Source organism: Podarcis erhardii (genome assembly GCF_964252035.2).
Source record: "Podarcis erhardii genome assembly, chromosome: 1".
NCBI classification, from domain to species: domain Eukaryota; kingdom Metazoa; phylum Chordata; class Lepidosauria; order Squamata; family Lacertidae; genus Podarcis; species Podarcis erhardii.
In genome coordinates, this window is record NC_138497.1 from 106,270,701 (window position 1) to 106,289,821 (window position 19,121).

The 19,121-nt window shown below is 42.2% G+C and overlaps 1 protein-coding gene across 2 annotated transcripts in view; it reads left to right on the top strand.

The window, feature by feature from the left end:
• GALNT13 (polypeptide N-acetylgalactosaminyltransferase 13) overlaps window positions 1-19,121 on the top strand; it is a 157,969-nt gene that overhangs the window by 65,091 nt on the left and 73,757 nt on the right. For both annotated transcript variants that reach the window (XM_081872160.1, XM_081872161.1), the window contains exons 4-6: window positions 8,082-8,248; window positions 11,134-11,341; window positions 13,770-13,940. In XM_081872160.1, the coding sequence (XP_081728286.1) occupies window positions 8,082-8,248; window positions 11,134-11,341; window positions 13,770-13,940 (546 nt within the window). The remainder of the gene's footprint in view (window positions 1-8,081; window positions 8,249-11,133; window positions 11,342-13,769; window positions 13,941-19,121) is intronic.

A 19,121-nucleotide genomic window follows, 5' to 3' on the forward strand; every position in this document is an offset into this window, starting at 1 on the left:
TTCCTCCCTTCACAGGCTGAAAATCTCACTTGTCACAGAGTTTTTCTTTGATTGTTGCTTTTGCACTCCTGACAGAAATCCAATTTAGGAAGGAAGCTCTGAGACCAACACATCTGTTACCTGCTTTGTGAAGTGCAACGCTGAAGTCTGCCTTAAACCTATTAGTAAATTCTGATGGGGAGGGGCGGGTAAACATCTATGACACAAAAAGTGTGTTGCCATATTCTAGCTTTATTTATAATGCCCCTTAGCTAATTGCTCCTAAACTAGCTTCTGAACATGACTGGAATACTAAAAAGCATTCATGAAGGACCAAGTCTGTAGCAAAGAAAAAAAGAAAGAAAGAAAGAAAGAAAGAAAGAAAGAAAGAAAGAAAGAACGAACGAACCATGTGGTAGTTGATTAGGTAGCATTTTCTTATCAACAGTCTTTCTTTATTATTATAATAATTTAATTATAATTATCACTAAAACTGCATCAAAGGATATTGTGTTACAGTAGGAGGAGAGAAAACCTCAGAACATGGTGGCAGTGGCCCTTAGGAGATGGGGAAACTTGACATAGACACACTGTTTCCAATATTATACTGTGCTCTAGAAATACAGTGGTACCTCAGGTTACATACACTTCAGGTTACATACGCTTCAGGTTACATACTCCGCTAACCCAGAAATAGTGCTTCAGGTTAAGAACTTTGCTTCAGGTTGAGAACAGAAATCGTGCTCCGGCAGCGCGGCAGCAGCAGGAGGCCCGATTAGCTAAAGTGGTGCTTCAGGTTAAGAACAGTTTCAGGTTAAGTACGGACCTCCAGAACGAATTAAGTACTTAACCCGAGGTACCACTGTAGAATGTAAGGCAGGGCTATGGAAAGGAGGAGACAATATCATTGTGAGATTGGTTCTCAGTGTTATCCATTCTGTTCCATTGGACAAAGTAAATAGGGATGCAGGAGGCGCAATTTCCACACACACCCTCCTTCAGATTCTGAGTGTCACCAGTCTCTCCAGTGGGATGGAGCCATTGCTTTCCTCAACCTTATCTTGGATTGCAGCTTCTTTTCATCATCTTCTATACAAACCGAGGCTCCCATTCAGGTGTGCCACACAGTATACAGGCTGTGGATAATAAGACTGGAGGAGGAAATCTGTCCCTCAGCTTTACATTTTTTAATATCTTGAAACATGGAGTTACAGAATTTTAAAGCACCTGTGTTTTCCTAACAGTTTACTAGCCTGAAACACTACTAGGGTTGGGGAGCAAGATAAACTCCCTCCCTCTTAACTACGTGCCTCATTGTTGATTATGATTTCCCTTTCTCTCTCTCCCCCCTCCCTTACACATGGATGTGTTCTACTCTTTTAGAGTAGAAAAAGGATCTCTACTGGCTTCATTGTTATTGGGATTAAGGGCCAATTCTTATTTTATGGAGCAGTATGATTGGGAAAATATTGAAAAACTGCACATTATCCACTTGAGTTGCTTTGGAGATGGAGAGAAAGATTAGCCTCTTAAAAACCTGCACTTTGTGCGTGTGTGTGTTTTTTAAATTTTTTTTTTAAAAAATACTCCTTCATCTGCTACTTTGTTCCTACTCTGGCACAAAAGCTTTTTGAGCTTTTAACTAAATGAAATTCTTGCGCAGAGGCAACTTTTGAAAAATTAATGCTCTATTTAGAGTTCTAAATCCCTAAGGAAAGCTTGATATTCAAGCCCACATTCTGAGTATGTCATTGTTATGAACAGTGACAGCTGAAGGTGTGAGTGAAGTCTCTTTGTTCTTGCAAACTGCAGACCTATTTATATTGTATAATATAACATGATAGAGACATTTTCAAGACACATTTCCCCATCTATCACCAGATAGATAGATAGATATAAGATTGGATATAGTGTATTTTGGTTCAGCAAAATTCAGCAAGGCAGTGTCAACAGAGTTGTTTTTAAAGTGTTACTTCTGGCTAAGTAGGGAGAAAATTATAAATTATTTGTTGGCGCAAATTACTGCTTTTGAGTAATATACAGAGGGATTTTTTATTACTGTACATTTGAAAATTTCATATCTGAAACAGTGCATCAACCTTCTATTATATACTGTAATAAACATTAACTCTAGTATCGAGTTACTGCTTGAAATAGATGGTTCATTCTGTAACGCTGCTCTAAGGAACATACAGCTGTGTCCAAAACCTTGAATGTTGCACACAAATATAAAAGGAGAAAACATGTAATTTACCAAACTGGCATCTCTGAGAATTTAAATTCTGATCTGCATTTCAAAATGCTTTGCATTCAGCTTTGCATTCTTGCAGTTTCCACAGCTGCTTCGATATGAATGAAATGCATATGGTTAGGATCTAAAGCATTGCATACAAACCACCCATCACATCAGCTTAGGTCCTCTACAGTGGCATTCCATGGGGTGCAAGATTGCTCTGCTGCCCAAAGCAGAAAATGAAAGCTTCCATGTATGGGAGCACTTTGCATGCACTCCTGTACTTAGAAGAAAAGGAGGCTGCTTTACACTAAGTCAAGACTATTGCTCCATCTAGCAGATTGTTGGCTGCACTGGCTGGCAGTAGCTCTCCAGGATGTTAGCAGAAGACATTCCTAATTATACCTGGGAAGACCAGGTGATCTGTCTGCCTGTCCAGTGTGTTTCTGAGGTGCTGTTTAAGGTCCTGACAGCTTTAAGGTCCCTGTTCTCATTACTTTTTGTTTTTTATCTGGGATCAGACAGCTCTTCAAATATACAACTGTCCTCTGCAAAGCAGGACACATGAGCACCCACCTGTGACAGCTGGGGAATCAGGATTAGGACCTTGGATACTGAATGGAAATGCAGGGCAGAACATTGGTCTATAAGATACACCAAGATCTCAAGCCATTTAGGACTTTAAAGCCAACACTTTGAATTGAGCCTGGAAACAAATAGGCAACCACTATAGATGATTAAACAAAATGAGTATAAAGTTCTAGAGTTGAAGGTCTCCTTAGAAAACTCTTGAAATTTGTGCCCACCCCCCCACAACTCTGATTTTTAAGTTCTTATATTTCCATGATGAATTTGGGTAGGATTACCCTACCCCCCCCAACTTTGAGGCATACTTAGTATTGTTGTTTCCTAGTTCTGCTGAGTTTCTCAGCGGCGTTTGATACCATCGACCATAACATCCTTCTGGACCGTCTTGAGGGGCTGGGAGCTGGGGGCACTGTCATACAGTGGTTCCGCTCCTTTCTCCTGGGCCGTGTTCAGAAAGTGGGGGGGATGAGTGTTCAGACCCCTGGGCTCTCATTTGTGGGGTGGCTCAGGATTCTGTCCTCTCCCCCATGCTTTTTAACATGTATATGCAGCCGCTGGGAGAGATCATCAGGGGGCTTGGGCTGTGTGTTCATCAGCATGCGGATGATACCCAGCTCTACCTCTCTTTCAAATCAGAACCAGTGAAGGCGGTGAAGGTCCTGTGTGAGTGTCTGGAGGCGGTTGGAGGTTGGATGGCGGCTAACAGATTGAGGTTGAATCCTGACAAGACAGAAGTACTGTTTTGGGGGGACAGGAGGCGGGCAGGTGTGGAGGATTCCCTGGTCCTGAATGGGGTAACTGTGCCTCTGAAGGACCAGGTGCGCAGCCTGGGAGTCATTTTGACTCACAGCTGTCCATGGAGGCACAGGTCAAATCTGTGTCCAGGGCAGCTGTTTACCAGCTCCATCTGGTACGCAGGCTGAGACCCTATCTGCCTGCGGACTGCCTCGCCAGAGTCGTGCATGCTCTGGTTATCTCCCGCTTGGACTACTGCAATGCGCTCTACATGGGGCTACCTTTGAAGGTGACCCGGAAACTACAACTAATCCAGAATGCGGCAGCTAGACTGGTGACTGGGAGCGGCCGCCGAGACCACATAACACCCATCTTAAAAGACCTACATTGGCTCCCAGTACGTTGCCGAGCACAATTCAAAGTATTGGTGCTGACCTTTAAAGCCCTAAACGGCCTCAGCCCAGTATACCTGAAGGAGCGTCTCCACCCCCATCGTTCTGCCCGTACACTGAGGTCCAGTGCCGAGGGCCTTCTGGCGGTTCCCTCATTGCGAGAAGCAAAGCTACAGGGAACCAGGCAGAGGGCCTTCTCGGTAGTGGCGCCCACCCTGTGGAACGCCCTCCCATCAGATGTCAAAGCGGTCAACAATTACCTGACATTCAGAAGACATCTTAAGGCAGCCCTGTTCAGGGAAGTTTTTAATGTGTGTTTTTAGTGTATTTTTGGTTTCTGTGGAAGCCGCCCAGAGTGGCTGGGGAAACCCAGCCAGATGGGCGGGGTACAAATAATAAATTATTATTGTTGTTGTTGTTGTTGCTGCTGCTGCTGCTGCTGCTGCTGTTGTTGTTATGGAGTTGGGGGTTGGGGAGGAGTAGGCTGTATGCTACAGCAGGTGTTAAAATTTAAGCAATGATTCAAATTCCTGGAGTAGCCAAGCTAGCTTCCTGGTGAAGTGATAGCCCAGGTAATGGGCCATTAAGGGAACAAAGAAAATGACTCTTTGCTACACAGATAATGGTTAGGGCCCCCTTCCCCAACTGGTTGGTCGAAAAACAAAGAGAAGAGTGGAGTTATGTGAACTAGAAGCTGAAGAGTGGCTGGCTGGCTGGCTGGCTGGGAAATGAGAGAACCATGCCTGATTTCTGCTGGAACCCAAGGCTGCAGCTACGGGAGAAACAAAGGCCTTTTGGAGTGTTAACTCTTTGGACCCCTCCATTGCAGGCTGTGTGTGTGTGTGTGTGTGTGTGTGTGTGTGTGTGTGTAAATAGACCATATATCATAAAGACACCACAGTCTCCACTGTACCTCATTTCCAAAAGCAAGCACGAGCCTGGAACCCCTGGAATCACCACCTGGAGATTGGGGTGGAATACAGTGGTGCCCCGCAAGACGAATGCCTCGCTAGACAAAAAACGCGCAAGATGAAAGGGTTTTTCGTTTCTTGAGTTGCTTCGCACGACGAATTTCCCTATGGGCTTGCTTCGCAAGATGAAAACGTCTTGCGGGTTTGCTTCCTTTTTCTTAAAGCCGTTAATACCCGGGGAATCCGCGCTCCGCAAGACGAAAAAATCACAAGACGAAGCACCACTGTACAACAATATACTACTATATGTGTCCCATATATGCAAAGACCACTTTTGGATAACACTGGCTTGTGCTTTCCACAAGTGTCTGGTCTAATCAACAAACATGTTAATAATAATTATTGCATCAGTCTTGTCGTAAGGCAAATTTTTCACTGTAAAACTTGTATCTGTTTTTCTTTCATTTCCTGAAATCTTAATTAAGAAGGAATATCAACAATAATTTCTGATTTTGGTCACAGTCTTCTGGAGAGTTCTATACAAGTCCTGTTGGAATGAATGAAAATACCCTTCCTTTCCCCCTTTCCCCCTTCCTTTGAATGCAACTTTTGTACAGGAAAAATTCAAAGTATATTTTTTCATTGCTTTTGATTATAAACACATCTTAACCAAGGGTGATTTTTGTTATCTGATCCCAAGTCAGAAAAGTGTGCTGTTCATAGTTATACTTAGCTCTTGAGTTAAGTATATTGTTGCCCAGCAGGTACAGAATGTTGCAAGCTCTTAATCATGGCTAAGAAATACGGAGTAAGCAGTGGGCACGTGTTCCATTTCCCTCTTGTTATAATCCTTACTTGGTTTGTTTGTCGGCTTAGTGTGAATTTGCACTGCTGCAATCGAGCATGGTTAATGCTGATCAAGGTTGCCATCATATTTGAATTAGGTTTACAGATCCTTTACCTAAAAGCATCTGTGGAGATGTAACACCAAACTAGGGCTTGGCAAGGCTTACCGGGTATGGGCTGGATCACTCCCGCGTAGATCCTCCGTAGGCTGGGCCAGTGCAGTGCAATGCTGGAAATCATGTCTGTGCATGTCCGTGGTCCCGGAAATCACTTCTGCGCATTCCCAGATGCTGAAAATTGTGCCTGCACAGAAGCAATTTCTGGAGCTGTGGAAGAGAGTCCCCAAGCCGTGCTTCGCCGGTTCAGTGCAGCACGCAGGGACTCGCTGAGTGGGCAGCTCGGTTCAGGGGCAACTCGTGGGCTGGTTAAATGGCCTCCGTGGGCCGCAGGTTGGGGACCCCTGACCTAAACCCTACATTAAGGCAACAATATGGGGCTGGGAATAACACATGCCAAGGAGGGGAAGAGGGAGAGAGTGCCTACAGGATTGGTAGCCTTATGCCTGCAGTGAATCTACATGGTAGGCAGTACAATGGTCACTCCTCTTCTTCTTTTTCACAGAAAGCAAGAAGGATTTTCCATTTACTGTAGTTGTATAAATTCTAACAGTTGTGAAATAGTGGGAACTGGCCATTGTTTCAGAAGATTCATCAAGTCCTTTGATGACTGAATAGTAGCTTTGGTAGTTGTAAAATACAAAAGGCACCCAAATAACGAATGCATCAAGTTTTTTTATTTTACGCCATACTTTTTGATTGCTGCTGTTAACTTTCTTAATGTCGAGCAATAAATAGTTACTGCTAAATTATCCCGTTACAATCCGTAAAGTCACCTAAGCCACTGTGTTTGGATTTGGTCCTAAATGATAACTGTTGCCTCTTAAATCGCCCGTAGTCACTGCAGTTTCTCATCTCGTCTGACTGCTTTGCTTCTATTCATGTGATGTATTATCTACCCTTGCATTGCTGAAATCAATACAATCCTGAAAGGGATAAAGCCACAGTGGAACAGTTTATGGTCACATAATTTGTACATAGCCAAAGGGAACAATAGTAAATAGGTATGTAGTGCACTCTGTTTTCATGTTATTGATCTAGGAAAGTGTGTTTTCATCACATTTAAACAGCTGTACTTACTTCATGCGTATTCATAAATCTACATTTGACAAATGCATGATTTCCAAAGGAAAACATTTCACTCACTAGAATATTGCCAGCAATCAAAATTATTGTAATGTCCCGAGGAAGATGGAAACAGGGTTTTCTTTTATTTGTTTGTTTACAGCTCCTGTAATTGTAGTCGTGTTTCTTTTAATGTGGCATAGTTTTGAACAGGAAGAATAAATGGCACTGCTGTTTTAAGTATGCAATATAAAATGTAAAGGTATTTTTATGTGCCTATATGTAAATCATCCAGGGGGGAAATGCTTAGACAAACTGGTGGAGGAAGAGGGGGGCGGGGGGAGTGTACTGCCCCGGCACCACGACCCTGGTGGGGTGCCATCGCAGCTGCACGCCACACCCCCAGAACATGCACCATACCCCTGCGGGCAGCGCACCACGCCCCCAGGAAGCACGCCAGCCACGCCCCCGCCTGCTCTCCGCCCTGGTGCTGGAGCATGAAGTTCCGCCACTGCTTAGACAGTAGCATCAGATTTTTAGGTGCAAGTGCTGCATAGTATCAAAAGAACATTTTTGAGACCTGTAGCTAGACATATTGGGGTGGGAATGTTGAGTTTTCCCCGCCAGCAGAGACTCTACTGCTGTGTCTCTGCCTCACCAGTTTAGCTGCTCATGATTTTTCAGTAGCAAGGATACTAAGCATAGATCAAGGAGATATTGTTTACATTTTGAGGAGGTTTAATAATCCAGCCATCGGTAAGATGTGGGAAGGAGAACAATGCTGAAATGCTGTTTTATTTGTGCATGTGAACATAGATGTATGTGTGTGAGTGTAGGCATGTAAGGCTAAATGAGAAATACCTTTTGATGTTTTGTTTTCTCTCTGTGTGCAGATGCTTGGTGCTGAGTTTATTATTTGCTATTTTTAAAACATTGATTCTTGTTATTTTCAGTGTTTTGAGAGCAATGAAATGTCTTTAGAAGGTGGATTTCATGAGTCTTAATACTAATATCCCTGTTACCCACAGCATAGATTCATTTGTTACCAGCAGGAATCTTTCTTGCAGGTTTAGGGAGATTAATATTCTGCTTTCTTTCTGCTTTCAGTGCAGCAACCTTGGGGCCTGGCTTCTGGAACCTGATTAACTTGTATGCCATTATTTAGTGCCATGGAATGAATTTCTGAATAAATCAACTTCCTTTTTGTCTTTGACAGATGCAAGACAAAAGTCTACCCTGATGAACTACCAAACACAAGTGTGGTCATAGTATTTCATAATGAAGCCTGGAGCACTCTGCTTCGTACTATTTACAGTGTTATAAATCGGTCTCCACACTATCTACTTTCTGAGATTATCTTGGTAGACGATGCCAGTGAAAGAGGTATGAGTGAACAGAAAACAAATTATGATAAGGAATAAATAATTCCAGAGTAATGTTGTGGCAAGGCGATAAGAATGTAAAATACTTTTTAAAAGAAAATGAAATCTGTTTACTCTGAAAATCTTGCATTGCTGTTACTCCTAGGTTTTATGGGACAATGGCTAGAGTGGTGAAAAATGTGTACTCAAGTCTATCAGATTCAGATGAGACTCCCTTTTGCCTGCTCAGTGGTAGTGAGGGAAAGTATCACCATTGCATCTGGGCAATGTTGTGGAGTGTCACTGTTCAGAGCAGGTTGGGGTTTGTTGAATGCTGACCCCAAGAGTGCACTAGAGAGACCTACTGTAGCCCATGGTGAACACGTACTTTTACAGAAAAAATGAACCATACCTGCTTTGTCTAGAGCTTCAGTTTACAACTGACAATTGCTTGTCAAGTTTATATGGATACTTTTCAGTGTGCATGCAGAGAATGTGGACAGAATACTTGCAGAAGTAAGGGTTGCCACATGCACACCCAGGCTTAGTAAATTTACCCAGTGGGACTTGCTCAGCAGGTAACAGATTGTTAATGCCACTCAGAAAAGGGGATTAACAGTTTTAAAAGAATCTGTAGTAGGTCAAGTATTATAGAAACTCCTGTTATATCTTGCTGAGGTGAACTTTGAACCAGTTGACCCATAGCTGACCAGCTACAAACTAGGCACTCCTTATGGGTGGCTGGGGTATAAATAATAAATTATTATGATGATGATAATGGTGATGATGATGATGATGATGATGATGATGATGATGACTGACCATTCTCAAATGTACTTTTTTGTGGGAGGGTTCTGAATGATGTAGTAGTAAGCCTGGCTACAGGTATTTCTGGATGAAACCAGTTATCTAGATCCTTTTCTAGGAATTCTGTCCTGTTTTCGTGATACATACTAGGTATGCATGTCGTTGTATGGTTCTCCTGGGCCTCTCAACAGACTTCCCTCTAGGATGGGAAAAGGAGGTCCCATTTTATGTGGTTTCCAAAGGTCTAAATTGTGTACAGGGCCAATGCCGCCAAAATGATTATTTTCAATCACTCAGGTCACCTAAGACCTTACTATGCTCTGCAGTGTATTAGTGAGAGAAATTATATTGCTGTATAGGAAAGAATTACTCCTGAACTTTGGAATTCCTTCTTCCAGAAAACCTGCCCATGCACATTTTTCTTTTGGCCTTTTGAAACATGGTGAAAAGAAGGCATTTGAAAATGCAGTAATTCCGTCTGCTTCCATCTCATAGGATCATATTGCTCTTTGTTACATATCAAATATGGAATCTTTATTGTTTGGCTTGGATGTCTTAATGACAGAAAGACAGAGTAGGAATATTTTAATAGATAAATAGGATATATGTCAATACCTTTTGTTTTGGCCAAATACTTCTTTTATTAATTATTCCTCTTCTGTTCTATCATAATGCCTTGCTCTTCCAAAGGAAGTGCTTTCAGCAGCCAGCAACTGTTTCTTTTTACATAGCTAAGGAAACATTATTATTTTGAAAAGTCAGTTGTTTCAAGTTTCAAATCTTCAAAAACCTATTAAGTGCTGCCAAAGATGGGCGGGGGAAGTAATTATGACCAGGAAAAGTATTTTCAAGTGCTCCAGTGTGGGCGAGAGGCATAATTCCTTGTAGCTCCCCCCACCCAAAAAAGACAGTAGCTATCTATTGTCTCAGCATAAAAATATGACCATCATTTAGTTTGCTTCTTTATCAGAAGTGTTCTTTCTCATGCTCTGGAAGGATTTTGGAGTCCCTTATGGACTTATGTGAGCCAAAGTATATTCTCTTTGTCTGTCTCTCATACGAGAAGCAAAGAAGGAGTCTGTATGTATAGGATAAAGATAAAGGTAAAGGTATCCCTCACCATTATGTCCAGTCACAGATGACTCTGGGGTTGCATGCTCATCTCGGTCTATAGGCCGAGGGAGCCGGCGTTTGTCCACAGACAGCTTCTCGGTCATGTGGCCAGCATGACTAAGCTGCTTCTGGCGAGCCAGAGCAGTGCACGGAAATGCTGTTTACCTTCCCACCGGAGCAGTACCTATTTATCTACAGTGGTACCTCGGGTTACATATGCTTCAGGTTACATACACTTCAGGTTACAGACTCTGCTAATCCAGAAATATTACCTCAGGTTAAGAACTTTGCTTCAGGATGAGAACAGAAATCGTACTCTGGTGGTGCAGCAGCAGCAGGAAGCCCCATTAGCTAAAGTGGTCTTCAGGTTAAGAACAGTTTCAGGTTAAGAACGGACCTCCAGAACGAATTAAGTACTTAACCCCGAGGTACCACTGTACTTGCACTTTGACATACTTTCAAACTGCTAGGTGGGCAGGAGTTGGGACCAAACAATGGGAGCACACCCCGTTACGGGGTTTTGAACCACCGACCTGCTGATCAGCAAGCCCTAGGCTCTGTGGTTTAGACCACAGTGCCCTCTGCATCGTATTATGCGTAGGATACCCATGCTAATTTACACTGCACAGCTGCAATACAGTGTGCCCTGCATATTTATTCTCAATGACTTATGAAACAAATAGATGCTGTATTCACCTCAGCATTCACATAGTGCTCTTTCTCTTTTTCCGCTGGCCTTATTTCCCTTCTTTATTCTGTGAATTGTCAATATGTCTCTCAATAGCTTTTTGTTTCCTTCTTCAGAATCTTTTGACCTTTGCAAATGCGTTTATTAGAGTGTTGCAAGGAAATCATCCTTTCAGAAAGCAGTGTGTGGCATCTTAACAACACAATTTCTATCCTGTGTTCCTTTTGGCCTCCAAATATCATTTGAACAAACACTTTGTTGTATTCCCCCACCCCCCACCCCTTATTTGCATTTGGCAGATTTTCTGAAGGTCCCATTAGAGAATTATGTGAAAAGTTTGCAAGTGCCAGTAAAAATCATTAGGATGGAACAGCGATCAGGACTCATCCGAGCTCGGCTTAGAGGAGCAGCAGCTTCCAATGGCCAAGTCATAACTTTTCTGGATGCACACTGTGAATGCACTTTAGGCTGGCTGGAGCCCCTGCTGGCAAGAATCAAGGAAGACAGGTGAGAATTCAGAACTAATGGTATATAGCTATTGCACTGTGATAGCATCTACCAGGAGAGCTTTAATTAGAAGTAAGTTTATTATAAACTACTTCTTTCATAGTATTTCAGTTAGTTATGGGAAATGTCTTATGAGCTGGTACTGAAAATATAAGTCTCAGCCAAGGCCTTTCTAGTCTTTTCTAGAACAAAAGTAGGCCCACACATCTTTTATTTGCCTCCATTGTTCAGCAAATTGGTCTAATGAGACATGTCCTCCTGATTAATGTGACAGATCTGATTGGCCCCATTGTTAATTATTTTATTTATGGATTTAGAAAATGTATACCTCACTTGTCACAATCCTGAAGGTAGTTACAACAATTCACACACACACACATCATAGTCTTTATGATGTGCAATAACTGTTGTTTTATCTTCACCCAGATTGGGGTTCAAAAATCCAATTGACAAATACAGTTGGGAATTATGAACCGGAAGAAAATAATAATGCTAACTCGCCCTAACTCACTACATATCATAGAGCATCGATCCTAAAATATCTAGCCCATAGCACAAAAAGTATTATCTCTCCAAAGAGTTATTGCAAAGAGGCAAGGTAATAGAAGCAGAGATAACAACAGAAAAGGCTAGCTTTATAATGAAATGCATACTAACGGGGGTGAATCCCCTGAACTAGTCAGAAGCCTTCAAAGCTAGAACTTTCTGGCACAGTTGAAACAACTTCCCTGTTAGTAGGCCCTGACCTTGGAGCACAGTAGAAACAGATAATCGGGTGCCTCAACCCAATGAGATCATTCCAACTGCTGAGAAGTAGCTTCTATCCCAAGGCCAGTTTTCACCCAGATCTTTTCCTACCCTTCCACTTCACCTTCACCAGCTACACGCCTTCAAAACAATATTGCTTTCAGGTCATACATGCAGACTCTCCAAGTGTTTCTATTTTCCAGGGACATCCCTGATTTAGAGAAGTTGTCCCGGTTTCTGTTTGGATCCCGGAATGTCCCACTTTTCCTTATTTTCCTATTTTCATTGGAGAAATGTTGGAGGGTATGGAGTTATCCGAACCCCGAGCCATCTGAAGACAATCCTGTATAGGGAAGTTTTTAAAAATGTTTTGTTATGTTTTTATATATGTTGGAAGCTGCCCAGAGTGGCTGGGGCAACCCAGTAAGATGTGTGGGGTATAAATAGTAAAATTATCATTATGGAATGGGACGTCCCTATTTTCATTGGAGAAATGTTGGAGGGGATGTACATGGAGTCCATAATCCTTGGCTCCATCCAATCTCAATAATTTTTGGATCCAGCCTACAAAGCATACATAACATTTCTCGCTCTTCTTCCTGTGGCTTCCTACTGTTAATTACATTGTCAGACTAATTTGTCATCCTTGTTTTCACTTTTACAGTTTGTATTATACACACACTATTTCTCTGGTTTGTATTCTTCTCATTAGGTTAAAGATGACAGAAATGTATGTTTCTGGTTGTTTTCTAGCTGATAGACTTGCACACACGAAAATTATTTCATTTTCTGTCCAGACCAATACAGCTGGAATTTAGACATTTATTGACCACCCATTAACAGTGCCCTCTGGGCTGTTCACACAAACTCCAAACAATAACGAAGTTGAAACATTAAAATCAATGCAATATCCACAGAAAAGCTGGCACAAGCAGCATAAAATCATTCTTGAATTAATGAGTTTAAAAGCCAGAGAAACAAATACCAATTTTTTATTAAACTGATGGGGGGGGGGGGAATGGAAGCTGTAGAGTTTGCTTTGTTAGCTGCACAGAACTATTCATTAGTAATATGTGAGCACAGCAGATTATTTTAAAGGCGGAGTGGAAAGCACATAATGTGGAGGAAGTTACGTGTGTTGGAATCCCATTGAACTCAAAGGAACATGGTAGTGCTTTAATGTGCTGTGGATAGTATGTATAGCATGTGCACTTCTAAACAGCAGCCTTGTTCATGAGGGCTTTCTGCCTCCAGAACATGCATAAGGAATCTGTAGCATTCCAACTCTCATCAACCCCAGCCAACATAGCCAGTGTTGAAGTATGGTGGGAGCTGCTGTCTCACAACATCTGGAGGACCACACATTATCCATTCCTGCTCTAGAAGCAAGGCTCTGTGTGTGTACTTCTAGCTGGACGACAAATCCTATGTCCAAATGGGTGCTTCATACATTGGTCATCTCCCTGTTCCAGCTGCCATATATCCCTCTTCAAAGAAAGCAGTAATCAGTTGTTCCAAAAGGGGAGAAGCAGCAGCTGGATTTAACCATCTAGATCCCTTTATTCTACCAAACGGATGGTTATTGAGGGCTCTGTGAATAGTGCACATCTGTATTTGGGGGCCAGAGAGATTTCCTTGCATGGAAAATTACCTGCTTGCATATTTACTTTTTCTTTTGTAGAAAGATTGTTGTTTGCCCAATTATTGATGTGATCAGCGATGACACTTTTGAGTATATGGCTGGGTCAGACATGACTTACGGAGGTTTTAACTGGAAACTTAATTTTCGTTGGTATCCTGTTCCCCAGAGAGAGATGGACAGAAGAAAAGGAGACAGAACATTGCCAGTGAGGTAAGAGGTAGGGACAAAGAATGCTTTTTGGTTTTGTTTTTATCATTTGTTGTGTACGTACAAGAAGTATCAGTATGTGGACTTGTAATTCAGGTTAGATTCATGCAAAACGCGCAATTTATCACGTAGATTAGAAGAATATAAGATTCACTTCAATGTGATAGTCCATGAAACACAATAAGAACCAAGAATATAGTTACGGTTGTCTTATACTCTTGACATTTTAAAGCTATTTTCTTTGAGCATTCTTGGAAAAGGGTACAGTTCAACAGCAGAACACCTGCTTTGCGTGCAGAAGACCCTAGGTTCAGTCCCTGGCATTTCTAAATTGAGCTGGGAAATAAATTATGGACAGTAGCATCCGCTTTGGTCAGTGTTGACAGAACTTAGATATACCAACGTACTGTTTTAGTTAGCTGTTTCCTGTGTTCTTGTATTAGAGGGACACAGGTAGCGCTGTGGGTTAAACCACAGAGCCTAGGACTTGCCGATCAGAAGGTCGGTGGTTCGAATCCCTGCGACAGGGTGAGCTCCCATTGCTCGGTCCCTGCTCCTGCCAACCTAGCAGTTCGAAAGCACGTCAAAGTGAAAGTAGATAAATAGATGCCGCTCCGGCGGGAAGGTATACGGCATTTCCGTGCGCTGCTCTGGTTTGCCGGAAGCGGCTTAGTCATGCTGGCCACATGACCCAGAAGCTGTACACCGGCTCTCTCAGCCAGTAAAGTGAGATGAGCGCCGCAACCCCAGAGTCGATCACGACTGGACCTAATGGTCAGAGGTCCCTTTACCTTTACCTTTTATGTTCTTGTATTTGAGGGCGTGTTCTTTTTGCTAGTTTAAAAACAGGAACGTTAGGAAGAGGATATATTCCTTTAAGCAAACATAATCTGAAAGATACAGATTTTGAATGTGTAAGTGTCTCCTGAGAATCTTAATTGATAGCCCTTTGCCTGACTCTGCAAGGAGTAAGTTCATTTGTGGAAAAAGGATTTTATAATGTTTTTGCTAGTGGAGGAACCTGAAGAAGAATTTCTGAAGATGATTTCACAACGTAAATTGGCTTGTAGGTGGTCCATCAGTGAAATATACTCAGAGTCACAAAGTGATTTCATGCTCTTTATTCAGCTCATAGTGGTGAGGAGGAATGAATGAAAATCCCCTCAAAGTATCTGCTTTATATACATTATTTACACAATGGGCTGCACATGATTGGCTAATTCTGGAATTCTACTGTAAGCCAATCAGGTTGTGGAATCACTTATATCTGGAGCATGATTGGGTGGTTCCTGCCAACCAATCATACTGCTGCATTGTTCTAGGACCAATCAGACTACTGCAATTTGGATCCTATTGTTCTAGGACCAATCAGACTGCTGCAGTTTGGATCCTATTCAACTCAGTACATAACAATCAGATACTCTGATCCCAAGCTGAGAAGCACTTTAAGGTCAGTAGCAGCACATTGAAAATGGACCGATAGCCGGTTCAGATGTTGCAGCACTGGTGAGATGTGTTGCCCACTCATCCCCAAGTTAGCATTCTCATAGCTGAACACTTCAATGTTTGAACCATAGACAAAATATACTCATATACTGGCCCAGCTGGAGAATTATAGTGCATAGATAACTGGGGCTAGGGATGATCCAGGTCAGGGCCACAATTGGGGTCAGAAGGTTAAATGCCATTACACACACACACACACTGCTGGGATTTCGATATTTGTTCAAAAACAACAACCCTGCACTTTAGGATGGAGCTCCATGATTAATGCTTTGCATTGCTTCACCTATAACTACTGAGGGTTGTATTCATCCAACCTTCGCTCAGCATGCACCTATTGAAATTGATGGCCATGACTAACTTAAATCCATTAATTTCAGTAGGTCTACTCTGTGTTAAAGTTAGTTGAATACTGTCCTGTGCTCCTACTCTAGCCACACTGGGGAAAGGGAAAAAACAATACATTATATTCCTTGGAGAGAGGGGAGAAGAAAGTGCTTGGTGAGCAGTCTTGCACTCAACCAGACCTGGATAAGACCTTTTATCTTTAATTGGCAGTCTTGCATAATCCCTAAAGTAATCAACTTCCAATTTTAAGGGATTTAATACATTCAGTATATGGCTGCCTCCATAAGCTTTCATTTTTAAAAAGCAATTTTTTAGTCCTCAACATTCCAGGGAAATTATTTGAAAACATAACTACGCTAAGAAGTCTGTAACCAAACCACAGCAAAATAACCCAAGGGTACTTAAAAATGTCAATATTTTCATCAAAATGATATGTGCTTGTGGACCTGGCTAATGATTTTGTGTATTTGGGGCTGTCATCTCTGTGTTGTTATTGCCTTTTTAATGTTGACGTTTTTCAGTGAACTTCTGACAAGCATTGGAAAGAACGTAATTAGTCAAAGTATGGGTAACTTCAGTGTGCACTGAAAAAAGCTATTTAATCTGTGTAGCCTGTGATCTGTAAGGAATTAATTAGTTGTATATTTTTAAATGTGTTTGTGAATCCCGTTCCCCCCAGTTCAAGTAGTTTATCGTGACTTTCATTTGGAAGCGGTTTTTGAGCCCAGTTCCAATAGTTTCCCCAGAGTATGCATGCATATACACAAACACACACAAGTTGTTGGAAGGAAGGTGGGGTTACACAAATGTTCACTGACAAAAGGTGAAATTTGCATTTGAGCACATGTTGTGTACATGGACTGATAGGAGAGAAGAGAGGACTGGTAATTAAGGCTTTATCATACACCTTCAACTCTCTTAAAATTTCCCATCCTTGTGTTGTCTATTCATCAGTAATGGTGCATGAGGGGAAGATGGAGAGGGAATGGCACCCTACTGGCATTTGCCAGAATAAGGAAGGGCATTGGTGAATTCAGAGGTGATCTGGTGGTTTGGAGGCATCTGTGCCACCCAGAATACAAACTCATAGGTTTCCTGACCTTGCTAACAGTTCTCCCCATCCCAGCAAATGCAATTCCACTTGCCTTCATGTGCTTCTGCTGATATTCATGAAAACTCATGGCTTTAGGTCATGGGTAGGCAAACTAAGGCCCGTGGGCCAGATCAGGCCCAATTGCCTTCTGGATCCAGCCCTCAGATGGTCTGGGAATTGCCACGTGGATCGCCAGTGCACACATTCTTTCCCTCTCCCTCATATGGGGGCGGTGGTGGTGCCTCCTCCCTCCTTCCTCCTGGCTTCTCCCTGCCCTGCCTAGAGGACGAAGGGGGCTGGGCTTTGTTGGTGCCAGCATCAGCAGCACTCGAGTGGCCGCCATTTTAAGCAGCCCCTCTCCGGAGACCTTTCACTTGCTGTTCATCATCTCCCTGCTGCTGCCAGCCCCTTCTGCTCACAAGACACAGGTAAGCAGCCACCGGGGCTTGTGGTGCTCTTGCATCATCCCCCCCTTCAAAATATAGTCCAGCCCCCTCAAGGTCTGAGGGGCAGTGGACTGGCCCCCTGCTGAAAAAGTTTGCTGACCCCTGTTTTAGGTGGTCTGGAAGCCCCTGTAGGTCAGATTTAATAAAGACATACTGCAGCTAGTTTAACTGCACAAGTAACTGTTACTTGCATGTCCAGGGAACTCTGGATGATGTCATTGGTTCTATTGCTTTCATGAGCAATTATTTGCACAGCTAAGCTAGCAGCAGTGATCCCTGCAATGGTTCTGTCAATCAATCCCTAGCAGGTTCATATTGCAGTATTTTATACATCCCTAATTTGCAACAATATAGGAGTATCAAAATGTGCTCAATTTTAAGAAGCACAGTTCTGGTTCTATATGCCCACTTGTGGAGACAATTAGTTATATCCAATGAAGTAATAAACAAAGTAGTCCAGTGGGTCTTTTCTGAGTATGACTAACGTTGGCTTTCACCCAATGGAATTCAGTTTCATTGGGGGGGGGGAGAATCGTGCAGAAGTCGTCATTGTGTGCCTTAGGAATAACAAGCAGCTGATTTGTCATCTTGTATTGTGAGATTATTAAGGAGCTGAAGCAATAGAAGTATCAGCCTTTGCTAGAGTTGCTATAATTTACGGCAAAGGTTAATTAATTCAGTGTCTGTATTGTAAAAGCCTGCAGGTAATTGTCATCTAAGATAGTTGTAAGAGAGAACTCTGAGTATAATCTGTTCCTTTGAAAGGAACTTGATATATAGAACATTTATCATATCTGCTTTGAACAGAAGCTATGGGGAGTCATTTTAAAGAGTAATTAGTGGTACTTAATGTCGCAAACAAAGATTCAGAATTTAGTTCAAGCAAATTAAATGCTATTTCAAATTAAATTCAAGCCTATATGGTCCATTGCTATTTAACATCAATTTTGCCTTATCGTATTCTTCTTTACCTGGAAACAAAGTCTGCAGTCACCGAATCATGTACGTTTTAAATAGTCTTATTATAGGCACTGGGCCTTCTCTGAAGGATGCTGCTTATTTTTTCCTGAAATAGCTGCAAAGCAGTCAATTGAAGCGTAAACAGAAGAGCCTTATCTCTACTTGCTCTGGTCAGAACCTGGGCATATATTACTGATTCAGAAGTCAGGATTGCACAGTCTCAGAGCATAATGTGAATGTGGTGAAGGGGCATCTGTGGAGATGTTCAATAAACGAGGTCAGTACCTGAAAAAAGTGCCTGTTTAGCAGATTGTATGGTTTCTTATTCAGCCCTGACATAAACCCATATTGTTTATAGACAGATGGACACTTGGCCTTACTGTCCATGGATCGTGGATAAAACATCATATTATTAACTTAGAAACCAAAAGGTGAGAATACTAGAAACTGAATCGCCCATTCTGATATAAAATGAATGCCACATCGATATCTCAGTGTAGTAACATTTTAAAATAGTTTCTCATTGTGAATAAGCCATCCAGACAATGAGATGGTTCTTTCTGCCCTTTCAATATCTGTATGTCTGTCTTTCTCTTCCAGGATTCCATTTCCCCAGGCTTTCCATTTTCTCGCTTTCTCAATAGCAGTCATTGGCCTTTTTTCTGTTTTCTTTTCTTTTTTGGGTTTCTACCTCCTTAGCCAGGCATGGTTTATGGAAGCTATAAGGCATGTCTAAGAAGGCTCCCTGTTCCAGTTGAGCCTTGCTTGAGCATCACAGTTTTCCTGAGCTCTGGCATGTTCTTACATTTTGGTTACTCCTTAGTCCCGATTCTG